Source organism: Hippocampus bargibanti, linkage group LG06 (genome assembly GCF_051943395.1).
Source record: "Hippocampus bargibanti isolate YZ-2025 linkage group LG06, ASM5194339v1, whole genome shotgun sequence".
Classification (NCBI taxonomy): Eukaryota; Metazoa; Chordata; class Actinopteri; order Syngnathiformes; family Syngnathidae; genus Hippocampus; species Hippocampus bargibanti.
In genome coordinates, this window is record NC_142739.1 from 8,031,020 (window position 1) to 8,057,782 (window position 26,763).

General features: G+C 40.8%; 2 protein-coding genes and 1 long non-coding RNA gene across 3 annotated transcripts; all 3 read right to left on the reverse strand.

Annotated features, from left to right (window-relative positions):
- Positions 1 to 74: 74 nt before the first annotated feature.
- nr1d2a (nuclear receptor subfamily 1, group D, member 2a) lies at positions 75 to 9,462 on the reverse strand. Its single transcript, XM_088999456.1, has 8 exons — positions 9,148 to 9,462; positions 6,285 to 6,533; positions 6,114 to 6,202; positions 5,678 to 5,822; positions 4,042 to 4,667; positions 2,613 to 2,798; positions 2,320 to 2,530; positions 75 to 1,034 (listed from the first exon to the last, which is right to left on the reverse strand). Exons 1-8 carry the CDS (start codon positions 9,176 to 9,178, stop codon positions 835 to 837), a joined length of 1,737 nt encoding a protein of 578 aa, XP_088855582.1. The 5' UTR covers positions 9,179 to 9,462; the 3' UTR covers positions 75 to 834.
- Positions 9,463 to 11,179: 1,717 nt separating this feature from the next.
- LOC148896310 (uncharacterized) lies at positions 11,180 to 12,027 on the reverse strand. Its single transcript, XR_016115168.1, has 3 exons — positions 11,424 to 12,027; positions 11,327 to 11,382; positions 11,180 to 11,245 (listed from the first exon to the last, which is right to left on the reverse strand). It is a non-coding gene; the product is annotated as an uncharacterized LOC148896310 (long non-coding RNA).
- Positions 12,028 to 16,878: 4,851 nt separating this feature from the next.
- Positions 16,879 to 25,295, reverse strand: LOC148896311 (ubiquitin-conjugating enzyme E2 E1-like). The gene is made up of 6 exons (XM_088998764.1): positions 25,162 to 25,295; positions 23,719 to 23,902; positions 23,034 to 23,084; positions 20,478 to 20,610; positions 17,709 to 17,856; positions 16,879 to 17,171 (listed from the first exon to the last, which is right to left on the reverse strand). The coding sequence occupies exons 2-6, from the start codon at positions 23,871 to 23,873 to the stop codon at positions 17,074 to 17,076; spliced, it is 585 nt and encodes a 194-aa protein (XP_088854890.1). The 5' UTR covers positions 23,874 to 23,902; positions 25,162 to 25,295; the 3' UTR covers positions 16,879 to 17,073.
- Positions 25,296 to 26,763: the final 1,468 nt, after the last annotated feature.

Below are 26,763 nucleotides of genomic sequence, written 5' to 3' on the forward strand. Positions count from 1 at the left end.
TATATTAAAATTGAAAGTTGGTCAAACATCCATGCTCATTATGCCCTCTACAAATAAAAACACCTGACTGCTCATTTTCTTCTTCTCACATATTTATTCATTTATACTATACATATTTGTCTATGTTCAAGAGATATTTATATATATATATATTTTATGTATAGATATTTACAGTTGACAGTGTTGCCAAGTACAAGAAACAAAAAAAAATGAACGACACTTTTCCATGTTCAGTGCCGTGCAGAAAGCACATTTTTTTGATTGTAAAAGAAAAACAACAAAATCATACATAGAAAAGTGGAAAGTTCAAAACAAAAAGAATAAAAACAGAAAAAAATCATGCTGACTTTTGGGCCTCAAGCTGGTTGCCACCTCGCATCGGTGGACTCAGGCCAACTTGTGTGAATGTCTGGAAATCTTCAGGCGATGCGGATGCGCGTAAGGGGTGAGGTGTGGGTGTTTAAGAAAGAAAAAGAGGGCGTGGGATAAGAACAACAAGAAGACTATAGTACTAAACACATACACATACAGTCAACGGAGAGGAGGAGAAATGGCCACAAGCACGTTTAGCCATGCATCAGCATTAGCAGCACATTGGTCACATTAGCCTGTTGTCGCTATCAACGTGCATCGAACGGCTTGCAAAAGAAGGAAACAAATCTAATACAAAATGAGCATCATTTGCATAACGCCGGTCAAGTTTTCAAGTGCCTCTGTGTCGGTTTGCAACAATCCTCTCCAAGAATACAGTACGATTTCTTCTCATCTTTAAGAGTCCATTGGTGTGCCCACCCGCGATTGTCCGGGTGTGGGCATGGCGCGCCGGTGCGTCCGTCAGGGGTGCACCTTGAAAGAGAGCAGCTCCTCCGAGTGCATGTTGTTGAGGGATCGCAACTCGGGCAGCTTGAGCAGCAGTTTGGTGAAGGTGGTGGCCGCCTCGTCGCCGTGGTTCTGCATAAGGAGCTGGCGCAGGGCCCGGATCAGCTTGTCTTGAAGGGCTTCCACCGCTGTCAGGTCCTGCAGACCCGATCGGTCTGGGGGGAGAGAGAGAGAGAGAGAGAGAGGAAAAAAAAAGAAAACTCAGTCACTTGATCATCAACGCCGTTTAGTTTTTAGTTTGTGTCATGTGAATAAATGATGGAGCTTTTATTCTTCAAAAATTAAGACTTTTCTGAAAAAAAAATCTGAATATTTCTAATATTTCCTTGAAGTAAATTACTTTTCTCATTTAAAAAAAATAATTAAAATAATATTGCCTTCTTCCCCAATATTCTCAACTATGAAACAATTGTAGAAAAATTACATTTATTTATTTATTCATTATTTATTTGGTATTTATTAATTGTTTATTTATTCATGTATTCAAATATTTATTCATTTCTGTATATATGTCTTTTTATTTATTCATTATCAATTGTTTATTTATGCATTCATTATTCATTTTTTTATTCATTATTTGTTTATTTATTCGTTCATTATTTATCTCTATTTTGAATTTATTTAGTCATTCATTTATATATTTATTCGTGTATTTATTTATTTATCTATTTATCAAATTTATTTCAGCATTCATTTATGAATAATAATAATAATAATAATAATAATAATAATAATAATAATAATCCATTTCATTTCTAAGTGCTTTTCAAAACTTTCAAGGTCACTTTCTAGTCACAGGATACATTTTTCTGTGTGTGAGCAGCGGCAGCCACACGCGCCAGCGTTCACTCAACCCGGAAGTAACTCGGATATCATAGTAAGACCAATAGATAGAAAGCTAGCTAGCAAGCCAATAGATAGCTAGTAGCTAGCCAGGTAGCCAGCTAGATAGCCAGTAAATTGACAGCCAGCTTATTTATTCGTTTATATATTCATTTATTTATTTATCTATTCATTCATTATTTGTTTATTTATACAGTCATTATTTATTTTTTATTCAATTATTTATTTGTTCATTGTTATGTGTATGTTTTTGTTTATTTTTTTATTTATCTGTTTATTAAATTTATGTATTCATTTATTATTCATTTCTTTATTTGTTCATTGTGTGTTTATTTATTCATTCATTGTTGGTTTATTTATTTATTATTTTTGATAATGTCTTTTTTCTTTCCTTTTTTTCTGTTCTTTCCTTTTCCTGAGGGAGAATATGACTTGTTGTTTGGTTAGGACTTAATTCGTATGCTGTCATATTTACCATTCAGAAATAACATAAAAAAAAAAACGGCCGGGTTATGAAAACACTATTTGAGGTTCTTCTCAAAACATTCCTCCTGCATTCCGCCGTCAAATGTATGCAATTATTTTTCATGACCTTACCAGCAGAGACGAGGACGACGGCAGTGAAGAGGCTCATCTCGTCGCGGTCAAGCTTGAGCGCGGTAAGCTTCTCGCTGAAGTCGCACATGGACGCCAGCAGTTCTCCGGCGCCCAGTACCCGCAGCGTGTCCAGGCTGTAATGCTTGCCGCTCAGGAAGGTCACCGTGCGTTCGGCCATGTTGAAGAGCGAGGCGAAGCGCACCATCAAGACCTGACGCCGCAAACGCATGGAGTGAATCGGGCTGTCGAGCGGGTGTTTTACAAGACGATGAGGTCGGGGGGCACGGATTTACCTCGAAGGTTCCGGCCTTCAGCAGGCCCACTTGGTCGTGCTCCAGGAGGTCTTTGAAACCGGGGATCCTCTTGGCAAACTCCACCACCTCGCGCACAGCTGGTGTGAAGCTCATGGAGAATTCTTCCCAGATCTCCTGGCTGGGCTTGTTGGGGTCCACGTACGGGGAAGTGTTCATGGGACACACCTGGTAGGTAAGGAGGAAAGTGACTTTAACAACGACCCCGTGCCATTTGTGACAACAATACAACAGAAAAGAAAACAGAACGGGAGGCAGAGAAATGCGGGGATGAAAGCGTAATCGGGAATCACATGGGAATTTGGTGAATGCGGAAAAACGCTCCTCAACGTTCGCCCCACAGTGCAAAGTTGCAGGGTTTGATTCCACATGTTCCTGCGTGCTGGGTTTACATTCTCCCCTGGTGCCTGCATGGGTTTTCCACGGGTCCTCCCACATTCCCAAAAAATATGTGATTGTAAGCACAAGTGGTTGTTTGTCTATGTGTGTCTTGTAGTTGGCTGGTCGGAATAGTTGAGAGAAAGAATTGGACCAATAAAAATGATTTTTCGAAGGAAAAAAAATGGAAAAAAAGGAATTTGGGGAAGGAGAAAAATACAATAATATTATGTTTTGGGAAATGTGGAAGATGGACGTCACAAAATTTCTTGCTTCGTAAAAATGTAGCAAGTTTACAAACGGGCGAAATACTTATTTTTTCCACTCATTTTCTGCCATTCCCAAAATTATTCGGGAATTGAAAAGTGTGACGTAGAGCGTCATTCTCGAATTTGTTTGGGTTTTGTTTTTTTCTTGTGGGGGTGCCGATAAAGAGCTGGTCAGACCATTGGCAATGTTTTCCCTTCCACCAGTGGGCAGCATTTCCCTTTTTTCCATGTTAGCGCTTTGTTCCAGCTTGAGCTGTTGTTAAAGTGCCGTATAAATCAATATGTATGTCTTGTATTGTATTTTGGACAGCCGCCCCCATTTCAAGCACAGATAACTCCAGACCAGATATAACTTAGGAATTAACTATTTATATATAATAATAATAATAATAATAATAATAATAATAATAATAATAATAATAATAATAATAATAATAATAATAATAATATATTTCATTTATAAGCGCCTTTCAGAACTCTCAAGGACACTTTATGGTCACAGGATTTTTTTTTCTGCAAGTGAGCAGCAGCAGCAGCCTAAAACTCAATATTCTGTGGGTCCTGGAATTTGAATGAAAATGACAAAAACCCTGGCACTGGAGTGGACACATTTTTTGCATCGTCTGGCAGTGAATGAGTTAAAATATGTTTTAAGTTGAACAGTTGGAAATTGTGGACAATGGTGGAAGGAACACTCTTTTCAAAATTGAAAATCAGAATAAAAACAAAAGTGTTGCTGCTGAAAAACAAGGAAGTGGACTCACCAAGTGAGCTCTGCCATTGGTGTAGGCCCGCTGGTGCTGCTGCAGCTGTTGTGGCTGCTGAGTGTCCATGGGACAGGTGGGGGCGCTGCCTGTGCCATGGTTAAAGTGCGGGTACATATGCGGAACGTCCCGGTAACCCGGCATGGCCACATCATTGTCGTTGGCGTTGTTGTTCCAGCAGTTCCAGCTCTGCTGCGTCATCTCGCCGCGGACGTCGCCGCTGCTTTCCACAGACGACTGAGACGTCGTCATCTGCGTCTGTCTGACAACGGCGACGTCGTCCTCCCCGCTGTCGGAGCCGCAGGACGAGGACGAGCTGGAATTGGTGTCCATGGAGACCACCGACTCAGCGTCCTGCAGGGTGCACTGCGGGGACGAGGGGTTGGAGCAGGACGGCGACTCAGAGGAAGACGATGATGACAGCGAAGAGGAGGACGACGAAGAGGAGGAGGTGGATGATGATGACGATGGCGAAGGGCTGGTGTCATTGGGCAATGGTGGGCTCTGGTGGCCGTGCAGCATACTGTGCAGCTGGCTGTTGTTGCTCATCATGTTATTCATGGCGTTCTGCATTTCCAGAAGCATTCGCTGCTTTTCGCGCTTGGGGATGCGACCGAATCGCACAGCTGAGAAATCACAGTGATCATGACATCAGTGTCAATTTCAAGAGTGTCGCGGGGGTGGCAAACAAATGATGTCACGGGCCACATGCTTACATGATTTCGCAATCAATCGTCTTTTCATTTCTTTCCAGACCGGAGTTTTTTTTCCAAAACATTTTTTTTCCAGAACATTGCTCACGTTTTTCCATATCACTGATAGTTCCATAAAATGTAAAATTTAACTCATTCACTGCCAGACTATGTGCAAAAAAATGTGTCCACTCCAGTGCCAGTGTCATTGTCAATAGAATTCCAGGACCCACAGAATTTGAGTTTTAGGACGACATAAACATTCAATGCAGCGTAAGAAAACTTAGGCTCTCTTCTTGTATCAGAAGAAGAGTTAATTGCTAAATTATATGGGTCTGGAGTTATATGAGCTTCAACTGAGGGTGGCTGTCCAAAATACAATGCAATACATATTGGTTTATATAGCGCAGCTGTAGCTGGAACACAGCGCTATAACATGGAAAAAGGGGAAATGCTACCCCATGGGAAAGGTAAAAAACATTGCCAGAGGTCTGTCCAGCGCTTTTTTAGCACCCCAGCAAGAAAAACAAAACCCGAACAAATTCGGGAATGGCGCTCTACATCATAGTTTCAATTCCCCAATAAATTTGTGAATGGCAGTGAATGAGTTAATATTCTTTTTTTAGTTTGCTTGTGCATCGTAAAATATATATTTTAATCATTAAAAAAGGTATATAAACAAAAACATTGGATGGAAATATTTATTTCCAATGTTTTTAATTAAAATTACATTATTTTCCTCAGGGCACAGTTTCTATGTTTAATTTTGGTTCCCCCCAGTGGCCAAATATATTACTGCAATGTTTTCCCACCCTTTCATTGACCAATTTTCGGAACCGCTTTCGATTTTCTGAAATGCTTCTCCGTGATTATCCACTGACAAACTCAGAAATTGATAGATTTGTAATTTTTTTAAAGGTGTAGTAGCAGTGAAGACGACGCACCATCTCTGGACATGCCAACAGCCAAGCACTTCTTGAAGCGACACTGCTGGCAGCGGTTCCTGTTGATCCTCATGATGGTGCAGTTCTCCATCTTGAGACACTTTTTGTACTGAATGTTCTGCTGGATGCTCCGGCGGAAGAAACCCTGCGCAAGCACACCAACACTCAAAGTCACTTCTGGCATCAACACTACTTTCATTCCTTTCATCACTTTGCTGCTGTGAAATGTAAATTTCTCCACTGGGAGACTAATAAAGGCAAATCCAATCCAATCCAATCTTTTCATGATTTACTTTATTTGAATTGTGATTTTTCATTTGATAGGGATAATTTCGATGGGAATTATTTGGATATGTTTCAAATAGGCTTTTATTATACATATTTTTTTAATTTGGATGTGAATTCGGTGACCAAATGTCTTATTGACATGTCTAACCTTGCATCCTTCGCACGCATGAACACCATAATGGAAGCCTGAGGCGACATCTCCGCACACTTTGCACAGCAGCACCATGCCATTGATTTCTAGGAGGTAAACAAGACATGATTATTATTTAGCCACCAGACAATATGAATGACTCCGTTTCACATGGCTCCACCCACATACTCGTAATATTGCTCTTGGCGGAGGTAGATGAGCGTCCCGCCTTCTCCATTCCGTTTGACCCTCTGGTTCCGCTCTTGTTGGGTGGCGCTATATCCACCACCATGCCCACCGCCCTGCTTGGTAGCGAGGGGCGAGGTGGGGTGGGCGAGGTGGAGAGGAAGGCGCCTCCCACGCCGCCGCTGGGGCTGGTGCTCATGCAGGACTCTGGGCTGGAGGCAGCGCCCGATGAGATGTAGGCAATGACACCGCCTGAAAACAGGACATGAGGAGATGTTAAATAAATGGACCATGTCGTATCAGGTAGAGGATGGCTGTTTAATGCCAATTGTTCTTTAACTCATTCACAATTTTATTTGGGATTGGAAAATATGACGTCGAGCGCCAATCCCAAACATGTTCGGTTTTTGTTTTTTCTTGTTCGGGTGCCGATAAATCGCTGGCCATGGCCTCTGGTAATGTTTTTTTCCTTCCACAAGGGGGCAGCACTTCCCTAAATTCAATGTTAGCGCTTTGTACCAGCTTCAATGCTATATAAACCTATATGTATTGCATTGTATTTTGGACAGCTGCCCGCATTTCAAGCTCATATAACTCCAGACCCATAACATTTAGGAATTAACTATTTTTTTCTGATGAAAGAAAAGTGTCCAAGGTTTCTTATGCTGCGTTGAATGTTTATGTGATCCTAAAACTCAATATTCTGTGGGTCCTAGAATTTGAGTGACAATGACAAAACCCTGGCACTGGAGTGGACACGTTTTTACACATCTGGCAGTGAATGAGTGAAAGCAGGGTTTGTTTTTTTTTGGGGGGGAGGGGGTGAAATCTTGTAGAAATTTTCATATTCCTGAAGAATTTGTAATTAATTTTGGAATCAATTTTTATGGCGTCCAGGGCTCTTAAAATATATCCACTTTTGAATGCTAAAGCTGCTTTCTTTTAAGCATGGAGGTGTATTTGGGGATAACATTTTTATTTAGTTATGAATTTTGTGATTCATGATTTTATGGCAAAATCAAATGATTTTTTTGGTTGATGCTCAATTTCAACCAACTTCTTACCATGGTTAAAAATGTTTCTATGAAAACCTGCAACAGGTTGCTGATATTAAGTCAAACATTGCTTCAAATCTCCTTTTTCACGGCGACTTCGCATCCGTTTTAATCCATTCTTGACCTTTTTCTTGCTCATACCTTTTAAATTTAAAGTTTTGGATGACTTGAATGGGTTGTGTTTTACAGTGTTCGCTGGCACACATGTGCGCACTGCTGGTTGGATAACAAGTGTTACGTAAGAGGCCATGTGCATGGAAGCATGTGAATACATGGGAGCTGACTGTAGGCTCAGACCAGGTCACCGAAGCAGGGGAGCAAGATAAATGCCAAAGATGTCGAATGGCACAAGCGCACACCCAACCCTAAATAACTGATAACACCCAAAACGTGTTTTTTTTCCTGGACATGGTTGAGATGCCCTTTTAATTTTTGAATTTTCACATTTTTATGCAATGACAAGCCAAAAGAATTGTTCATAACATTGCCAATTCTGAGATGATTCAAACAACCATTTTAACAACCGTTTGTGAGTTGTATACTTTTTGGACATACATGTATTAGATATTTGATAACGTTTATTCAACATGTTTCAATTACAGTATGTGAAAAAGTACTTCCTTCTTTTTAATTTTTGTTGAGAATTCCATGTATGGATGAATGAATGAATGAAAAAAATCCCTTTAAAAACATTCGTAGGGATTTTTCTTTTTAAAGTGCGCATAGAACGCACATTTAAGCTTTCAAATGGCAAACGTTTGTAAACATTGATAATGTGATGCGCTTCAAATCAAGCTCTAATGAGCGTTTTTTTTTTCATTCTTGTTGTCGTCCACGTAATGATTACCAAACGTGCACCGTGACTGCTGTGTTTTCGGCCCCACGCACACGTGTCGCGCGAGTCCCGGCCGTAGGTTGCCGCCAAACCGCTGAGAATGTGGGTCATCCGGACTCACGTGTACCTCACACTGCTGTCCACTGCTAGATTATGCAATGTGACGCGTCATAGGCGCGCCAGCAGCCAATCACAGAGCGAGCTGGACGGGACAAGTGTACACTATGCCACGCCTACTAACTAGTCAGCAGCCAATCAGAGATCACTTAGCGAAAAGCGTGTACACAGAGGCACATGGCTAGGCTGCCGTGTCCATGTGAGCCCGTCCGAGGAAGTGGAACACGGTTGTTGTGTCAAGTGGAAAGTGAATGAAGCAACGGACTCTAACCCACATTTTGACACTAAAACGCGACTTTTGTCAACGTGCGATCCTTGACTAAACACATGCTAAGGATTTTAAAGCCCTATTTTAGACGTCGTGGCTTTAAAAAGACATTTTAGGTCGAAGGGGGTCGATTGTTGTGTCTGTGAGTGAATGAATCGAGGGTGTACTGGCACCTTTAACCCACATTTAAACACCAAAACATGGATTTAGTCTACTTTTTTCCCATCGAATAACCAGTGGAAAACCAAAAAAGCATTTGAAGTTTCCTTTCAAATGTCAAAGCTTTAAAAACGTTTTTTTTTTTGTCCAAAGAAGTGGAACGTGGTTGTTGTGTCAGTCGTCACGCCAACACGATTATAAACTCGATTTTAATTGTGTGTAACGATGAGGAACACATTTGAAGCGTTTTGTGCCACAACTTTTGGACAATTGTTTAGCATTGAGTTGTGCTGACAGTAGAAATTAATCCCTCGTAATGTACGACAAAAAACACCTAATTAAGTGAAACTTAAAAAGGCGACTAGTGGAACAATATACACGCTGCGTTTAACGTTTACGTGACATTTTACATTCAATGCTTCGGCTACTTACCAGGTTTAGCTGGTCCGACGTCCTCGGGCATGTCAGCGAGGAAAATAATGAAAAATCAACTCAAAAAGCAAGTTGAGGCGAACTAGTGACTGAAAGGAAGGGAAGAGATGACCGGAACACAAATGCGCTTCAGCGGGTCATATATGTTCCCCAGGTCTGCTACGGTGACTCACGGCTTGTGTATGTGAGGTCGGGAAGGCTTGAGGGAGGATTGGGGAAAAAATGAGAACAGGAGGAGGGACACAGATTCAGGAACACCCCCCTCCACCTTTTCCTCCGGCTTGCGGCGCGTCAAGAACTGAATGTTCCACCGCCGTCGTTTGGCTCTCATGCGCTGACCCCCTCCGCCCATGTGACCGAGGTCCAGCCTCTCTTCCCCGGCCACGCCTTGTCGGGCGGCCCTGCTGCGACCACTTTAACCCAGTGACACACTTTCAGGGCACCGGGTGTGGGCGGAGCTTAGTCGACGCAAGTGACGTAACGCAACCGAAACAGCGGTCACGTTGCAGCCGCGAAGTGCTGCGTGACGCGGCCTGTGCCCGAGCATGCGCAAACGTTCGCGCTCGTGTCAGCAGCAGTCGCTTCAACCCACCTCATTTTTTAAATGCTCATGATATGTACTTGTGTAAACATGAAATTAAGCTCAATAGTGGACGAAAAACACAATAGAAGGAATTAACTCATCGGAAGTCTTGTATTTGAGTCAAAATGAAGTAGTACAACTTAATTTAAAAAAGGTTTTCGAAGGGAAGCAACATCAAAATAACGAGACTAATGTAGCTGCAAAAGTGTGCACAACTCTTTGCCGTGACTGTGTGGAAAAACTGTCAAACACATCTGCTCTCAATGAACGTGGCAGGTGTGCACTGACTTCCATTGAGCATGGGTGGAATTTCCTCTAAGACACAGGTGTCAAAGTCAAGGCCCGCGGGCCAAATCCGGCCCGCCACATCATTTTTAACAAGTCAAACTTGTTAAATTCCATGATGATTGCTAAAATCTGAGCCAAAATTTCATATTTTTGGATGTCAACCACAATAAAAGTCATTATTCTTGACTTCAGATTTGAAAACGAGTTATTCATTAATTTGCTGTGTGCTCTATATGTAATATTTGAAGGGATTTAAACATTCTAATGGGTTCCCCAAATTCATAACGGCCCTCGAGAGGAAACCATAACTACAATGTGGCCCGCGGCAAAAAAATGACTTTGACACCCCTGCTCTAAGAGAACGCGCGGAGGTGTTAAAATAGGAAAAGTGTGCATTCATTTTTTATACATGCTCATGAAAATCATGTAATCCGACAAAAGTTTATTTATACGCTTAGCCAATGAGGGGAAACTATCTATGCAAGTGTCAAAACCATGTAGTCCATTTTTAATAGGACTTTTTAGGTCATTTTTTTCCAAATAGGAAGATGACATAAGCATTTAAAAAGCATCTATCAAATAATATTGTCGGCCTACTATAAACATGAAATTGTATCCCGTCCCCTGAGGCTTTAAGCGGGTACCTGCATGTTTTGTTTCACAAACGTGAAAGGGTGTATAGGTGTAAATAAGTTGTGAGACGACTGTGTTTGATTTGTTTTCAGTATTTTGAAGCCTTATGTTATGTATATAACGATTTTGCTTTAAATCATTCATTTAATGTGTCAAGACTGTTTTTTGTTGTCCAAGAGGAAGTTGAATCCTTAAAAAAAGGATTTAAAAAAAATTAAATGTCTCTTTGAAAAGTGAAAAGCATGTATATACTTTTACCATTAATAAAATAAATTTCCCATTACACTGAGACCTTGGCTTACGAACTTAATTGGTTCCCAGACAGTGTAAGGCGAAAAGTGTGTATCCCAAAAATTAATTTCCCATAAGAAACCATTAAAATGAGAATAATCCGTTCCCAGGTCTCCATGAAATATAATTTTCAATTAAATAAGCCTTAAAACTACACACAACATACCTTATTCTATGTATAATAAAATGTGCTATTGTATTGTAATGAAAGAAATACACTGTACTGTATAATAAAGTCTTTATTTACATTTGTGATGGTCATTGATGGCTTGATGGAATGGCGTTGGAGGTCAGAGGGAATTGCTATTTGGAAAGAGAGTCACATTCCATAAGGACTGTAATTAAAGAAATAAATTGTACTGTACAATAAAGTTTTTTATTTACCTTTGTTATTGTCGTTGATGGCTTGATGGAATGGCGTTGGAGGTCAGAGGGAATTGCTGTTTGGAAAGAGTCACATATGGACTAGGAGAGTTTTAACCTTTGTGATGGTCGTTGATGGCCTATGGAAGGAGAGTAACCTTCCATAAGGACTGTTGGTAACTCAACCTCTGGTGTGGCTTCTCTTCTTTGCTTCTTTGGAGACTCCTTATCATTTTTGCTGAATAAAAACCTCTTAATTGACACCTGTTGCTTTTTGACTTGTAAGGTCTTACGAAACGGAGGCATCACATTATCGTTCATCCTGTTGATGATTCTCATAGCCACAGTCTTAGTAATCTTGTTTTGTGTCTTCTTCGGCAGAACACGAGTCTGTGGTGTTGTCTTTTTCAGTCCCATAACAGCAAAATTATCTGTAAAAAAACTCATTGGAGGTAATCGACGTTAGCATTCAGAGAAAGGAGAGAAAGGGGGGGTGGAAAGATGGGCCGGCCGGCTGAGGTGCTGTTCGGTCGTGTGCTTTTGTGTTCTTCCGCCGAAGATTACTCCGCCAGCCGTGGTGGGGGGCGTGCATCGCGAAAAGTAGGGCTTATGCCAAGGTTTAATTTTCATAAATTTAATGTTTGTAAACCGAAAAGTTTGTAAGGTAAGGTGTTCGTAAACCGAGGCCCCACTGTAGTTTCTATTCCCGAATAAATTTGGGAATGAATGAGTTAATGGGAAAGCAGTTCAGTGTACCCATCCTTTGTGGAGACCTTAGGGGGTGTGCTGGAGAGAACTCCCGCTGGAGACTCCCTTGTTCTGCTGGGCAATGCTCATGTGGGCAATGACAGTGAGACCTGGAGGGGCGTGATTGGGAGGAATGCCCCCCCCCCCCCTATCAGAACAGGAGTGATGTTTTTAGAATTCAAGTGAAAATGACAAAAACCCTGGTACTGGAGTGGACTCCTGGATTTTTTTCTACTTCTTTCTTTCCTTTCCACTTCGTTTCCTAACTTTGCTGTTGTGTTACTTCCGGGTAGAGTGAACACTGGCGCGAATGGCCACCGCAGCTCACCTGCACAAAAAAAATCCTGTGACTGGAAAGTGTCCTTGAGAGTTTTGAATGGCGCTTAAGATTTAAATGTATTATTATTATTATTATTATTATTATTATTATTATTATTATTATTATTATTGCAAATCTGGCAGGTAATTAGTTAAAAAATGTGTCAATGTGTTTCAGACATGTTGGAGGTATGCAACTCTTACATGTTCTCTGTATAGTGCAGATTTTCACCGAGGCTTCACTGAATACATGAGCCTTTAGGGTGTTCAGTACATGGTATGTCTCAGTGTGACTGTTTCCCCGCAGCACTGGTGTCACGTGCACACACGGCATGTCTGAGCAGTTGTGCGTACACAGTGTTCCCAGCGCCTGCAGCAAAGATTCATTGGAAAGCTTAATGGGGGGGGGGGGGACTCTGCCTCACTTTGTCCGATCTTGGCTGCCACTGTTGTGTTTAAATATAGTGTTGTGTGGATGTGTGTGTATGTGTGTCCACCGGTATTTTTTTTTAATGTACAAAACACTAAGCCAGGACACATTCCAGACCTAGAACATTTGGGTGTTTTTACTTCCTGTCTCATATGCTTGTTTGTTCGAAACTTGACCATTAAATGTGAAATGGTTTACATTTAAAGCCAGTTTGCCAGTTTCACTTGTGGCAAACGGTGACATTTTGAGGGTGAAGGTAATAACCCCATGACAGACAAACACATTCATGTCCACACGCGCAAAATGGGGGCACACGTTTGTCAATCAAACTATTTTTAACAATGTGTGCTTTTTAAACCTGTTCTTTTTTTTGTAGCTTCAAACTTAAACCACAAAAAAATGATTCTTATTATAATTTCTTTTAAATTAACTCATTGTGTCTCGTTATATCGATATTCTCGGGAGTCTGAAAAAATATCGATATAACCGGACTATCGATATATCCAATCCTGCGGCATGTAAATTTTCTCCTTGTGTTCATAGAAATAGGATCGTAATAAGCAGTACTATCGATATAACAGATATCGAAGGAAAATTGTAAAGAGCAGTACATTGGGGAGACTCAACAAATTCTCAAAAAAAGACTTTATCAACATCGCAGGGATAATACTAGTGGGCCTCAATCGGCAGTACATTTGCACCTAAAAGCTACTAACCACTCATTTGACGACAATGAGGTTAAAATCTTAGCGAAAGAACATAGATGGTTTGAAAGGGGGGTAAAAGAAGCGATTCTTATAAAACAACAAAATCCTTCATTAAACCGGTCTGGTGGTGTGAGGTTCAATTTGGATCGTTCATACAATAGCCTGCTCAGGCAAAACAGGTTAGGCAACTTTCGCAATGCTGATGAGGGTCGTTATGCTGATGAGGTGATACCGGGGGAGTGGGGGTAATAGGCCAATCGTTAGTCAGGAATGTAGGAACAATCAGTGGGGCCACAGGGGGGGGTCCCGCGCCCCCCCCAACCTGAGAGTAGGGACCTATCATAGCTGTGTCCGGCGCCACCAGGTCTGGACATTAGGGATATATAAATGGGGCCGATACGACCAGTCAGACTTTAGTTCGCTGACGAAGCCTCTTGGATAGGAGGCGAAACGTCCGAAACCTTCACTTTTGTACAGATGACGGCTGAAGAAACCTTCTCATCGATGGACCACTCCTGTACGACTGAGAGCTTACACAGACGAACAGATATCGATATAACGAGACTTTACTATATATATATATATATATATATATATATATATATATATATATATATATATATATATATATATATATATCTTCTGCCGCTTATCCGGGGGTAAGGCGTTCCCAGGCCACCTGGGAGACATAGTCTCTCCAGTGTGTCCTGGGTTGTCCCCGGGGTCTCCCGCCAGTGGGGCATGCTCTGAATACCTCACCAGGGAGGTGTCCAGGGGGCATCCTAATTAGATGCTCGAGCCCCCACATCTAGCTCCTCTCGATGTGGAGGAGAAGCGGCTCGACTCTGAGCCCCTCCCGGATAACCGATCTTCTCACCTTATCTCTAAGGGAGAGCCCGGACACCCTACGGAGAAAGCTCATTTCGGCCGCTTGCATCCGGGATCTCGTTCTTTCGGACACAACCCATAGCTCGTGACCATAAATGAGGGTTGGGACATAGATCGACCGGTAGATTGAGAACTTTGCTTTTTGGCTCAGCTCCTTCTTCACCACGACAGATCGATACAAAGTCCGCATCACATCAGACGCCGCACCGATCCGCCTGTCGACCTCTTGCTCCCTTACACCCTCATTCAGCGCTTGAACAACAGCTGAAGCTGGAACAAAGCGCTAACATGGAAAAAAGGCAAATGCTGCCCCCTCGTGGAAAAGAAAAACATTGCCAGAGGCCATGACCAGCGCTTTATCGGCACCCAAGCATAAATAAAAAAACAGAACAAATTTGGGAATGGCGCTCTATGTCATATTTTCAATGGCTGAATAAATTTGTAAATGGCAGTCAATGTGTTAAAAACTGTGTGAATTCATTCAGACATTTCTCAAAGCTAATAAACGAGATACCTATACTCGTACTAAGTTCATCCTGTCTACTTGATATCTAATTTTAAGCAGATTCTTTACTTACAGTGTATCAAAAATGCTTAAAATTAAAATGAGATACATATACTGTACTATCATATAACATCTCAAAGGAAACAAAAAAAATACAATTCTTAACTCGCATAGTGCTCCAAACAAGAAACTTACTCCAAATCTGTCACATAAAATAAAAGTACATTATCAATTACGACTCAAATTGGATCCCTTGAAAGGTACGATAAGAAATGTCATAATATTAATCAATCAAGGTGTGGTGTGATAAGCTGGGACAAAGCATTAACTTGCAGAATAACCATAAACCAGTTCCTGCTGATGCGGTCCATTCACACTATCACGTAGAACATTTTGTTTGTGCACTCCAAAAAATGTTTGGCTGCTGAAATAAAAAAATGGCAATTTCCCCACTGTTATTTAGCTTTACGATAACAGCTTGAAAAAGGAAATAGCCAATGATAAAAATAATAATACATTTAATTTATAAGCGTCTTTCAAAACTCTCAACGACACTTTAGTCACGGGATATTTTTTCTGCGGGTGAGCAGCGGCAGCCACACGTGCCAGCGTTCACTCAACCCGGAAGTAACTGTTAGACTGATTCCAAAACATCTGCGTCAGTAAGGATCAAAAAGCAGGGAGTGGAATAACTCATTCGCTGCCGTTCCCAAATTTATTGAAGAATTGAAAAGTGTGACGTTGAGTGCCGTTCCCGAATTTGTTGGGTTTTAGTATTTCTTGCGAGGGGTGCCATTAAAGCGCTGGTCAGACCTCTGGCAATATTTTTCCGCTTCTGCAAAGGGGCAACGTTTCCCTTTTGTCTATGTTAGCACTTTGTTCCAGCTTCAGCTGTTATTAAAGTGCAATATAAATCAATATGTATGTATTGTATTTTGTACAGCCACCCCCATTTCAAGCTCAGATAACTCTATACCCATACTCGGCAAATTGTTTGGGCACAACTTGCTTGCGTGCTTTGTTTTACTAAAATACTTGCGGTGTCCCCATAAATGTCAATCATTTACCCTTTTATTAACTTCAAATACTAGTCTCTAAGCCCCCCCCCTAAAAAAAATTATTCTGTACTTATTTTTCAGGCATTGTCCGGTAGAAGAATTTCCTTTTCCAATTTTATACATGTGTATTCTACCCCCCCCCCCCAAAAAAAAAAAAGATTTATACATAAATATATAATAATAATTATACATTTCATTTATAAGCGCCTTTCAAAAATCTCAAGGTCACTTTACCGTCACAGGATAAGTTTTTCTGTGGGTGAGTAGCGGCAGCCACACGCCCCAGCGTTCACTTAAATAGATAGAAAGCCAGCTAAAAGATAGCTAATAGATAACCAACATATAGATCGCCACAAGAGGCAACTACATCAACAACCATCCATCACAAAGGTAAATAAAATGACTTGATTATACAGTACAGTTAGTTTTTGCTTTTTTGAATGTTGCTTTGCCGATTACCATTTTGTGTTTGGGAGTCTTTTACTGAGCGAGTTGCTTGTTCTGTAGCCACAAAGGGACATATGTCTTCTAGTGCCGATCCCAAGCACAGAGGGTTGTGTCAGGAAGGGCATCCAACGTAAAAGCTTGGCCAAAACAAACATGCGGATCAAACCTCTAAAGATGGAGGACACTGATTTGCTGTGGCGACTCCTCGAAGGTAAAAGCCGAAAGGAAAAGAAGATAACTCTAGACCCAAATAAGATAGGAATTAACTATTTTATTCTGATGAAAGAAGAGATTCTCAGGTGTCTTATGCTGAATTGAATGTTTATGTATCTTAAAACTCAATATTCTGTAGGTCCGGCAATTTGAGTGAAAATGACAAAAACCCTGGCACTGGAGTGGACACATTTTTGCACGTTGCCTGGCAGTGAATGAGTTAATACATTTTAAAAATGACAGAAACACAATTTCTTTTATGTTGTGTTCTTTTATTTCCATATTGGCGCAGATAACTTAATCAGGAAGCAAAAAAATATACCAGACAATAATGTACTAAAAATCTGAGATAAAAACCAACCCCCCTCCCCAACAAAGACAACCAGGAGCCCCCACCACTCCTTGTACCTCCTCCTCGTCTCCTCCTCCTAAGCCCACTGTCGTCCCCTGCAGGTTCAAGTGGCGTATCGCTTGGTCCACTGTTTGGCTGTTCGGTCATGTTCGGCTCTGTTGGTTGTGTACTGGGTGGCGATGCTTCCCACCAGTGGGTCGGCTGCAGGCAAAGTTGACTTCATTAGACTGATTTGTTTTCATGGTCATTCAACAGACTCAACTGCCACACGGACCTAAAATTTAACTTTTGGTGACAATTGCGCACAACATATTTATATCTGTCTGGTCTAAGTGGATTGAATGTGGTAGGTTTGAGGTGGGAATTTTTATCTTAAGAATCAATAATTTATTAACCAGCTGACATCCTCATCTCTCTAATGACAAATCAAAATGGCAGACGGAATTATTGGTCATGTTCCCATATCAGATGACTTGTTTTCAACTATTAGAAGGAACCATGGAAGTGTGCAAATTGCCATAAAACGGTTGCTTCCTACATTTCCAGGCATACATTCTTGAACTTTTCTTTTAGGTCTACACATGCCTAACAAATTCCTGTTGCTATGCCAAGTAAGCTTCAAGGGGTTTTAAAAAATGGTCACAAGGGTTGGTCCCCAGAAGTATATATATGTGTTCATTTGTGTGCGTCAACTTGGTCACATTGTAATTGCTATTTTAAACAGAGCGCATGTCTTACCTGGGTTACAGTCTGTGAGCAGAGAGCAGATGGACAGCAGCACCTTGGAGATAGTGAGGGCGGGGCTCCAATTATCCTTCAAGATATCCAGACAGATCACACCTTGACTGTTAATGTTGCAGTGGTAGATCCGAGTGCGGAACGTCACCTATAAACACATACAGATTAGCAAAAAAAATCTTTAAATACAATGCTAAAAATGTGTATTTTTTGTCACATAAATTTATTGACCAAATGGCACAACTGCCGATTTTATTCTTAACTTGCCCTAGCCAAATCAATGAACAATACTAACGTGCATTTAAAAAAATGTCCGTGTAGATTCTTGGTCACCCAGATCGGGGTAGATTTTACATTTTTGTAATTGGGTTGTTGTTAGGCTAACTTAGGTGGTGACCAACCTTTTTGAAACTGAGAGCTACCATTTGGATACCCATTCATGTAATAGTCACATTTGAAATCAGACGTGCTCAAATTGCCGCTTATAATGTAATATCACATGCGATTGCCAAAAGGTACGGTATTTTCCGTAGTAAGAGGCGCACGACCAATGAATGGTGTATTTTCAAACTTTTTCCATATATAAGGCACACTGGAATATAAGGTGCACCTTAAATGAGAAAAATGTCTAGTATAATATATACATTATATATAAGTGTTCCAAATATAATGCACATCACATAAGGCACTACAATAGAGGCAGGGGTTACACACTACTTCTACAAGGGGGAACGGAGTCGGGGACTGCTGACGGTAGCCAGTGTTCACTCAACCCGGAAATACTCATCTATAAAGACATATCATGATTTCTCCCAATAATTAATAAAGAGATCAATATGGAACACGTGATTTCAATCAAATCTTTGCTAGCATTAACATTTTCAAATGATCACTTGTACACCATTGTTCGAAAATGAACGCCCATTCCTGGCGAGCTACTTTTAGAACAGGCACGCGGGCTAGTCGTATGCTGCTGGGGTGGGGGTGGGGGGGCATTGGTTGCTGACACGTGGAATAAAGAAATATGAATACGATGCCTGTACTAACACGAGGCCGTAAAAGCTGTTGTTGATGTTGAGGTTCAGTGCAGCTCATTCACTCGCGTGCACATTTATGTGGTGCTTAGACGCCCCCTAGAGGCCACTTTATGTCAGTGTATGTTAAATCAAGTTACGGGAGTCAAGACACATAAAACACGAAAGGGGTGGATTGAGGGGAGGGGGGGATTGGAGCAAAAATAAATTATACAAATCCTAAAACTCTTGTTTGCTGAATCAGTTGATTCCGTGACCAAGCTCGCGACTCAATTTACTTGCATATCAAATCCCAGTTTTCTTTGTTGTTATAAGGAGAAAAATTATGAATCCATTCCCCCCCCTCCCTCAAAAACACGACCACTTGTGTCTACTGGAATGCAGACAGTCTCGACAGTTTATACAAGAGGCCTCAGTTGGTGCTGCTGTTTCTGTTTGCAACAGAATTTAAAATCTGTTCATCGTTGTCTGGTCTACAATAGTATAACATGGACCCCTTGTTTGAGGTCGATGACGCAGCGGGCTGCTAATTGCGTTAGCATTGAGCGACATCGGATGTATTCACAGTAAAGCTTTGCTTGTTCATTAAAATGCCACATCACATTCAAATTCATTCGGGGATACGTTCCGGACACTGAAACGGCTAACCTTGATAGATAGAGAGGTGTGACACCGTCTAGTCGTATCATACTGCGTCCGACTGCTTTTCTATTGAGTGCTTCATCCCTGGGGCTCAGTGAAATTAAGTGCTATTTGACAATGGCGACTCGAGCTGTATGTTTTATTCATAGCGCTTCATAGTTTTTGTAGGTATATGTGAAAGGTCTTGACACTTTTTTTATTGTGTCAAGACACTTGTAAGATGTATTCTGCATGGGTCATTCTCAATGGCCTATTTTCGTAGTTCATCACATCAAGACATTTTTATAATCTCATCCTTCAATTGTACTAATTAGGCGACAGGATTAAGAATAGATTATCGCAACCAAGGTGAATGAGTCCCATTGGGACCTTTAATACATTCACTGCCAGTTACGAGTTTATTCGGGAATTGAAAATATGACGTAGAGCGCCATTCCCGCATTAGTTCGGCTTTTGTCTTTTTTCTTGCTTGGTGCCAATAAAGCACAGTCCAGACCTCTGGCAATGTTTATCCCTTCCACAAGGGGCAGCATTTCCCTTTTTACCACATTAGCGCTTTGTTCCAGCTTCAGCTGTTGTTAAAGCAAATATGTATGTATTGTATTTTGCACAGCTGCCCCCATTTCAAACTCAGATAACTCCAGACCCAGATAATTTAGGATTTATTTTTTTTCTGGTGAAAGAAGAAAGTCTAGGGTTTCTTACGCTGCATTGAATGTTTATGTAGTCCTAAAACTCTATATTCTGTGGGTCCTGAAATTAGAGTCACAATGATAAAGACCCTGGCACTGGAGTGGACACATTTTTGCACATCTGGCAGTGAAGGAGTTAATCGTGTCTCTCATTCAAAACTGTAAAGCCGTCCGGATCTTTAAACGCAAATGCACATCACTCAACATTCACTCCAACATTGTCAGTGATGAAAATATTTTTCTGTTTAAAACGCAATGTCAAATTATTAAAGAACATTAATTAAAGCATGGAGGATTTTTTGTAAAAGTTTTTGGTCATTATATGGTGTCTATTCACCAACTACGAATGTGTTTGGAACGCATTGTCCGCCATAAAAAGCGCCTCAGTGCAGATAATATACCTTGGGTGGCTTGAAAGGGTAGTCGGGCGTAAAGGCAATGTCCAGGAAGAAGACGCCCCCTTCATACACAGAGCCTGGCGGTCCCAAAATGGTGGACCTCCACTCATAGATGTTGTCTCCTTTGGGGCCGGCGCTGCGCGTACACAAGAGGAAACAAGTGAGGCAAGTGATAGTGTTGCATGAAACCGCATCCTGACAACACTCGAGGTGAAAAGATCTGCCAAGCAGGCGAATGCAATTGTATCGATACCATAGTCACATCACAACATTCTACTGACACCCCCCACCCAAAAAAAGTGAAAAATGAGACATTCTCTGGCAATATTATTTCGTTCAAAGAAACACGGAAACAAATTTTGATCCTTTTTAACTCATTCACTGCCAGACGTGCAAAAATGTGTCCACTCCAGTGCCAGGGTTTTTGTCATTTTTACTTAAATTCCAGGACCCACAGAATATTGAGTTTTAGGACTACATAAACATTAAATAAGAAAACTTAGACTATCTTCTTTTATTAGAAAAATAATAATTAATTCCTAAATTATATGGGTCTGGAGCAATGTTCCCTCTAAGCTGCGCGCGTGGCTCGGCTCACTAAAAAGATCCAGCTCTTTTGGCTCCCAAATGGTTCCTCAGTTTATAGTTGTATTAAGTTCATCCTCTCTACTTGATATCTAATTTAAAACAGATTCTTATCTTACAGTGTATTGTCGGTATTCAAATACCTGACATGTTTCGGCGTCTACTTCCGCCTTCGTCAGAGTGTCCCGGATGTTGTTGTTGTTGTTGTCAACATCCGTGACACTGTGACAAAGGCGGAAGTAAATTAAAATTGGTTCCTCAGTTTGTTTGTTGTTTTTTTGTTGCTTAAATTAATAAACTACCAAAAATCATGTAAAATTATGTGAAAAACAAATTACTCATGTAAAAAATACACTATATCAAATATTTTATGGCTTGATTTATATGTGCACAGAGAGCATCCACAAACTTTCACTTTCCCTGTGGTTACTCTGGTCTGATGATCAACTGACACTAATGTGCTTTTCATATTAATAATACTATCGTCTTCTTTTCCTTTCGGCTTTTCCCTTGACGGGGTCGCCACAGCAAATCAGTGTCCTCCATCTTTAGAGGTTTGATCCGCATGTTTGTTTTGGCCAAGCTTTTATGTCGCACGCCCTTCCTGACACAACCCTCTGTATTTATCCGGGCTTGGGACCGGCACAAGAAGACTTATGTCCCTTTGTGGCTATCATACCAACTAGTAAAAAATATAATAATTGAATAATAATAACAACATAATGTGATAACATTTGTCCACCTGTATACCCTAACCCCCCTCCCCCTTCTCCTCACTGCTGCGTGCGTCTGTAATACTCCCCTCCCCCCTCGACAACGGATATCGACCTATCACGTGCAGCTTTGACCAAAGACTGGGGGCGGGGAATAGAGTACAAAAAAAAGTCGACTCCCATTTCCGGCTCTCTTCATTCACTTCAGAGATCCGGCTCTAAGAACCGGCTCGTTCGCAAACGACACATCTCTAGTACACATCTGATGTTGCTCACAGTGGTCCTCAGTGAGCTTGTATGTCTGCTCAGACACAGGAAAAATTAGAGGGAACATTGGTCTGGAGTTATATAAGCTAGAAATGAGGGTGGCTGTCCTAAATGCAATGCAATACATACATATTGGTTTAACAACAGCTAAAGCTGGAACGAAGTGCTAACATGAAAAAGGGTAATGCTGCCCCCTTGTGGAAGGGAAAAAACATGACCAGATATCTGGTCAGCGCTTTATCGGCACCCAAGCAAGAAAAATAATTAACTAATTCAGGAATGGCAGTGAATGAGTTAATTAGGGTGGAGATTATTTATATTTTCACACACTAACACACACACTGGTGAGAGGACACTTTGATCCTCTCCTCCATCTCCAACTGCTTCGAACAACAAAGATTGCGCAGAAAAGTGGTTAAGATTAAATGACTGACTGAATGTGTTGTATCATTTTGTTATTATGACTTCAAGATTCCTTTACAGCAACTCATATACTTTTTATTCTTCTACTTTCTACCTTTCATAACCACAATAGTATAAATTAGAATTTCTCCATTGTGAGACGAATAAAGGATGTTGGATACGTCATCAGATGGCTTCAGGATTGTTATTTTTTTCTGTGTGAAACTCATTAAAAATAGTGTATGGAAATTGACTAAATTGGTTGTTAAAATAAAAATGTTATCATCAATAAAGTTTACTTTCAGAAATTGCAGACACTGATACTTTTTAACAATGAGGGATGTATTTGCCAAATATAAACGTGAGTTCACAATGTTCAATTGTTTCGTGTCATAAATTAGTTAAAAGCAGAAATATATTGTCGATTTTTTTTTAATCTAAAATGAAGAGAACATTAACACAATATTTCATTCTTCAAACTTAAATATCCCAAATGATTTTTGCCCAGACAGTGTACTCAGAGACCCCTACAAGCATGCATGAGACTGTCACAATCAAGTGTAAAACGAGCAAAGAGCTGCTTGTGACTCACCTGCAGTTTGGTGGCGGGTCCAGTGTGATGTCAGCCAGCTCTTTCTGAATCCTACATCAATGTATTCACGTAAAATAAAGCAATTACACAAAAACAGCATTGTGAGCAAACACAAACAGATTTCATAGTCTGGAAATGAAAATGAGCTCTGTAGTTAAATGCTATGCCTGGCTCAAAATTATTAAAGATGACTGAAATTTGGAATTCCTTAAAATCAGTTGTGGTATACAGAATTTAACAGTTTTTCACTGTTTCCACTTTCCAAAGGTTTTGGGTGGGATGAAGAATACCTGACACGAGTCGTGCAAATTTCCCTGGCGTGGGCCGATTAAAGGTTTTCTGATTCTGATTCTTCCACTATATACGAACTCAAGAACTTTTGTTGGCATGAGAGGTTATCTGCTCAGGTGCAAAATGTAGTGCCGAGCTATGTCCAACCCCCAAAAATGTGTCTTCCATTCTGACAAACCACTGACACTCCAGTTGACTCTTGACAGGTTTCAATAGACACATCCACAGCATTCCAGTTTGATATGTTATGATTTAAAAAAAAGCCTGATGTGTGATTACATTTTGCAGTGTTAGCATTTGTCCGTGAAGTGTCACTTTTAGAAGACTTTGTTTTCACTTTATAGGGATTTAAAAAAATGAACACATTGATATGAAATGACAGTGATGATGTGACCTCTTGGCACTGGTGGAAAGCAGCTTGGAGGTCTTGCTCATGCTGGCTTTGCTCTCACGCTTCTTCTTGCAAGATGTATCCTTCTGTCTGCTCTGGCTGGATGACGGCGGCGATAACGAAGAGCTGGTGCTGGCACGAGAATCCTCATCCGACATTCCGGTTTGGATTGGAGAAGAACCCGGACCTGAATAACACAGTCATTGGCATTAAAATGTTGTCATAAAATGCATCATAAATGCATAATATTGTTTAATCCTATGCATTTTCAGTTGACATTTCCTTGGTGAGAACAGAGCATAGGGAATTCCAATTTATTTATTGATTTATGATTATTGTCGTCATGAGTTTTCACCCTGTGGGAAAAAAAGTCAGACGTACGTTATAACCTCACGTAATTGCAATTCGAGATCACAGAATATGTTTCTTTTGCTCATAATTTAGTAAAGGAATGGCAGTTTGCATTTTTGTTACTGCAACGGTAGTCAGTCTCAACAGATTCTAAAGAGTCCGTCTTGTTCGTCAGAAACAGTGCTCAACTGATATTTTTGAGGGAACTGCAATTTCTGTTATTTTCAGAATCAGAATCATCTTTATTGCCAAGTATGTAGAACACACAAGGAATTTGTTTCCGGTAGAACAGAAATGCTACATAATATTGTCCAATCGGTCTGCATTGGACCGCACTTAATGTTATTTTTTGGGGTGTCCTGTAAATGTTAGCATGCGGCTCTTTAACTGAAATTACATCACTGACCTCGCAGGCACGATGAATAGGCCAAAAGAGTGTCTTTGTTATCCTCATTTATTTATGAAAATGCAAATAATATTGAATTTTGGGATTGTTAAATTAGCTTGATGGCGAGAGAATAGTGAATACTTTTTCCCCTTTAACGTTAGCATCTCCGTTAGCTTTCGTGCTCGCATTGCTTTCATTTAATCGCTTTCATATTTTTGGTGTTAAGACGCCACTGGTTATTAAACAGTGGTGCTTAGGATAAATGTTGTCACGACGGAGGAAAAAACAATAAAAAAGTGTGGCATAAAACCCCGTCGGAGCAACTGCAATTCATCAGGCCCTACTAAGGCCATGACTACTTCCTGGAACGCTGTGGCTACGACGGACATTTAAACTGGGACCTAACGTACGCGTTAAACCCGTTTGAGTGTATATCAAAGCACGAGTGGACAAGTTTAAAAGAAAAAGGAACGTTTAAATCATACACTCGAAAGCCTTCGGGACACGACTCCGTGTCGGCCATAGCCTCGGCCGCTTTCCCACTACAGTCTATTATGTTTTGTCTCGGATTTTCTTTAACACTGCTCGGCGGTCACAACAATTAGTCAACCACAATGGAGGCATAGTAGTCCATCAACCATTTAAAGTCATCAAGCAAATGTTGCGTTAGTTCATTCCCCATGCTCGGCTCGATCATCAGCACTCACCCAGTCTTTTGTCTGGACCTCCGCCGGCTAGCTGGCTGATGCCTTGTCGCCCTCTGCGGAACGGAAGTAACTCTCCTCGGCCGCAGTGGGCTGGACTGCGCCGGTGCCTGCTGGTGGAGGTGATGTGGGGATGAGGAAACGCCGCAACCGCGACGTCAACGTTTCTCGACGCCTTCTCCACACGCGCTCGCGTATACGCTGGGACTTTCGTGCACAGACACACCGCTCCAAGAAAGTGAAACGGAGTCCCGAGAAATCCTCTTTGTGGAAATTTGGAGCATCCGATTGGAATGACTTCACTGTGAAGATTTTTTTTAAGTGCTGGATAAACAATGACGTCATGGCGTCAACACCTCGGATTGCTTAAGGAATTTCAAAGTCACCAACTTGTATAAACAATTATTTTTTATTGCAAAGTTTGGACTGCACGAAATATTTCGGTCGTTACAGAGTATTTTTCAAATGATTTTTTTGTCGGCATTTCTTTGATCATGAAGTGCCTGTAATTACATTTACGTATTTGGTGACATTTTCGCTTTTTATGAGAGTCTCTGCAATGAACACTCAGTTTATTTATTTGCGTGATATTTCACAATTTCCAATGGGCAGTGATTTCTGAGGGAACAACAATGTACTTTTTTTGTACAACTTAACTGAAAGGAGGATGAAAATAAAATACGATTTAGAAATAGTACCCTCTTCAATTGTTTTTGGTTTGAAGTTTTCAAAATGAATTTGTACAATATTTTATTGAAAATGTATGCACTTGATTCCAACGTGATTAAAACTAAACACTTTTTGGTCTATGAGGACGTCTAGCGGTGGCCAATGGAACTGACGAGAACAAAAGGGCACTGCTATCTCTCGGCACTTAAACATACCTGTCAACCTCCACGGCTCCATGCCATTACAAACTGTCGTATTTTCCCGTACAAAATATCTTACATCATATTTTTTTCAAACGTGTTTATTTATGTAGTTTAACATGTTGTAATGTACATGTGCTTCGTTATATATTTCTGTACATATTTTTAATAAATGATGAAATTACGATACAATTACGATAAGAGGGATTATCCCTCGTGTGGTCCTGACATTTGCTCCCACTCTTTGTGATGCTTGCCTCTTCCATTCAACTTAATTTTAATTCAGGTTCAGCCATTGCGACTTGATGATTGTAGCCAAAGAAAATTCAAAACTACGGGTATGTTGTAATGTAGGCCTACTGCTCTGATTTCGCTTTGTTCACGTGTGATCGGAATGATGCAATGGGAAATCCCCAGGCGACAGACGCATGCGCACAGTAGCATCAAACCACTCGCTTCGTTTGCAACGAAAAAACGATACCGTGGCAAACTTGTTTGACTTAATTGATTGGCCGTTTCGTGATAGTCGGTGTATACCGGATACCCATAATTGACAAATTTGCGTTTTTCTGTACAGATTTTCTTGTACTTCGTATGCGTCTTAAAATACATAATAAACGTACTTCGTACGGTAAAAAACGTTTAGGTTGACAGGTATGCTTAAACATATTTTTTTTTAGTCTACTCAACGCAAGAAAGATGTGAGGCAGTTGTCAGAAAATGCATTTATCCAAAA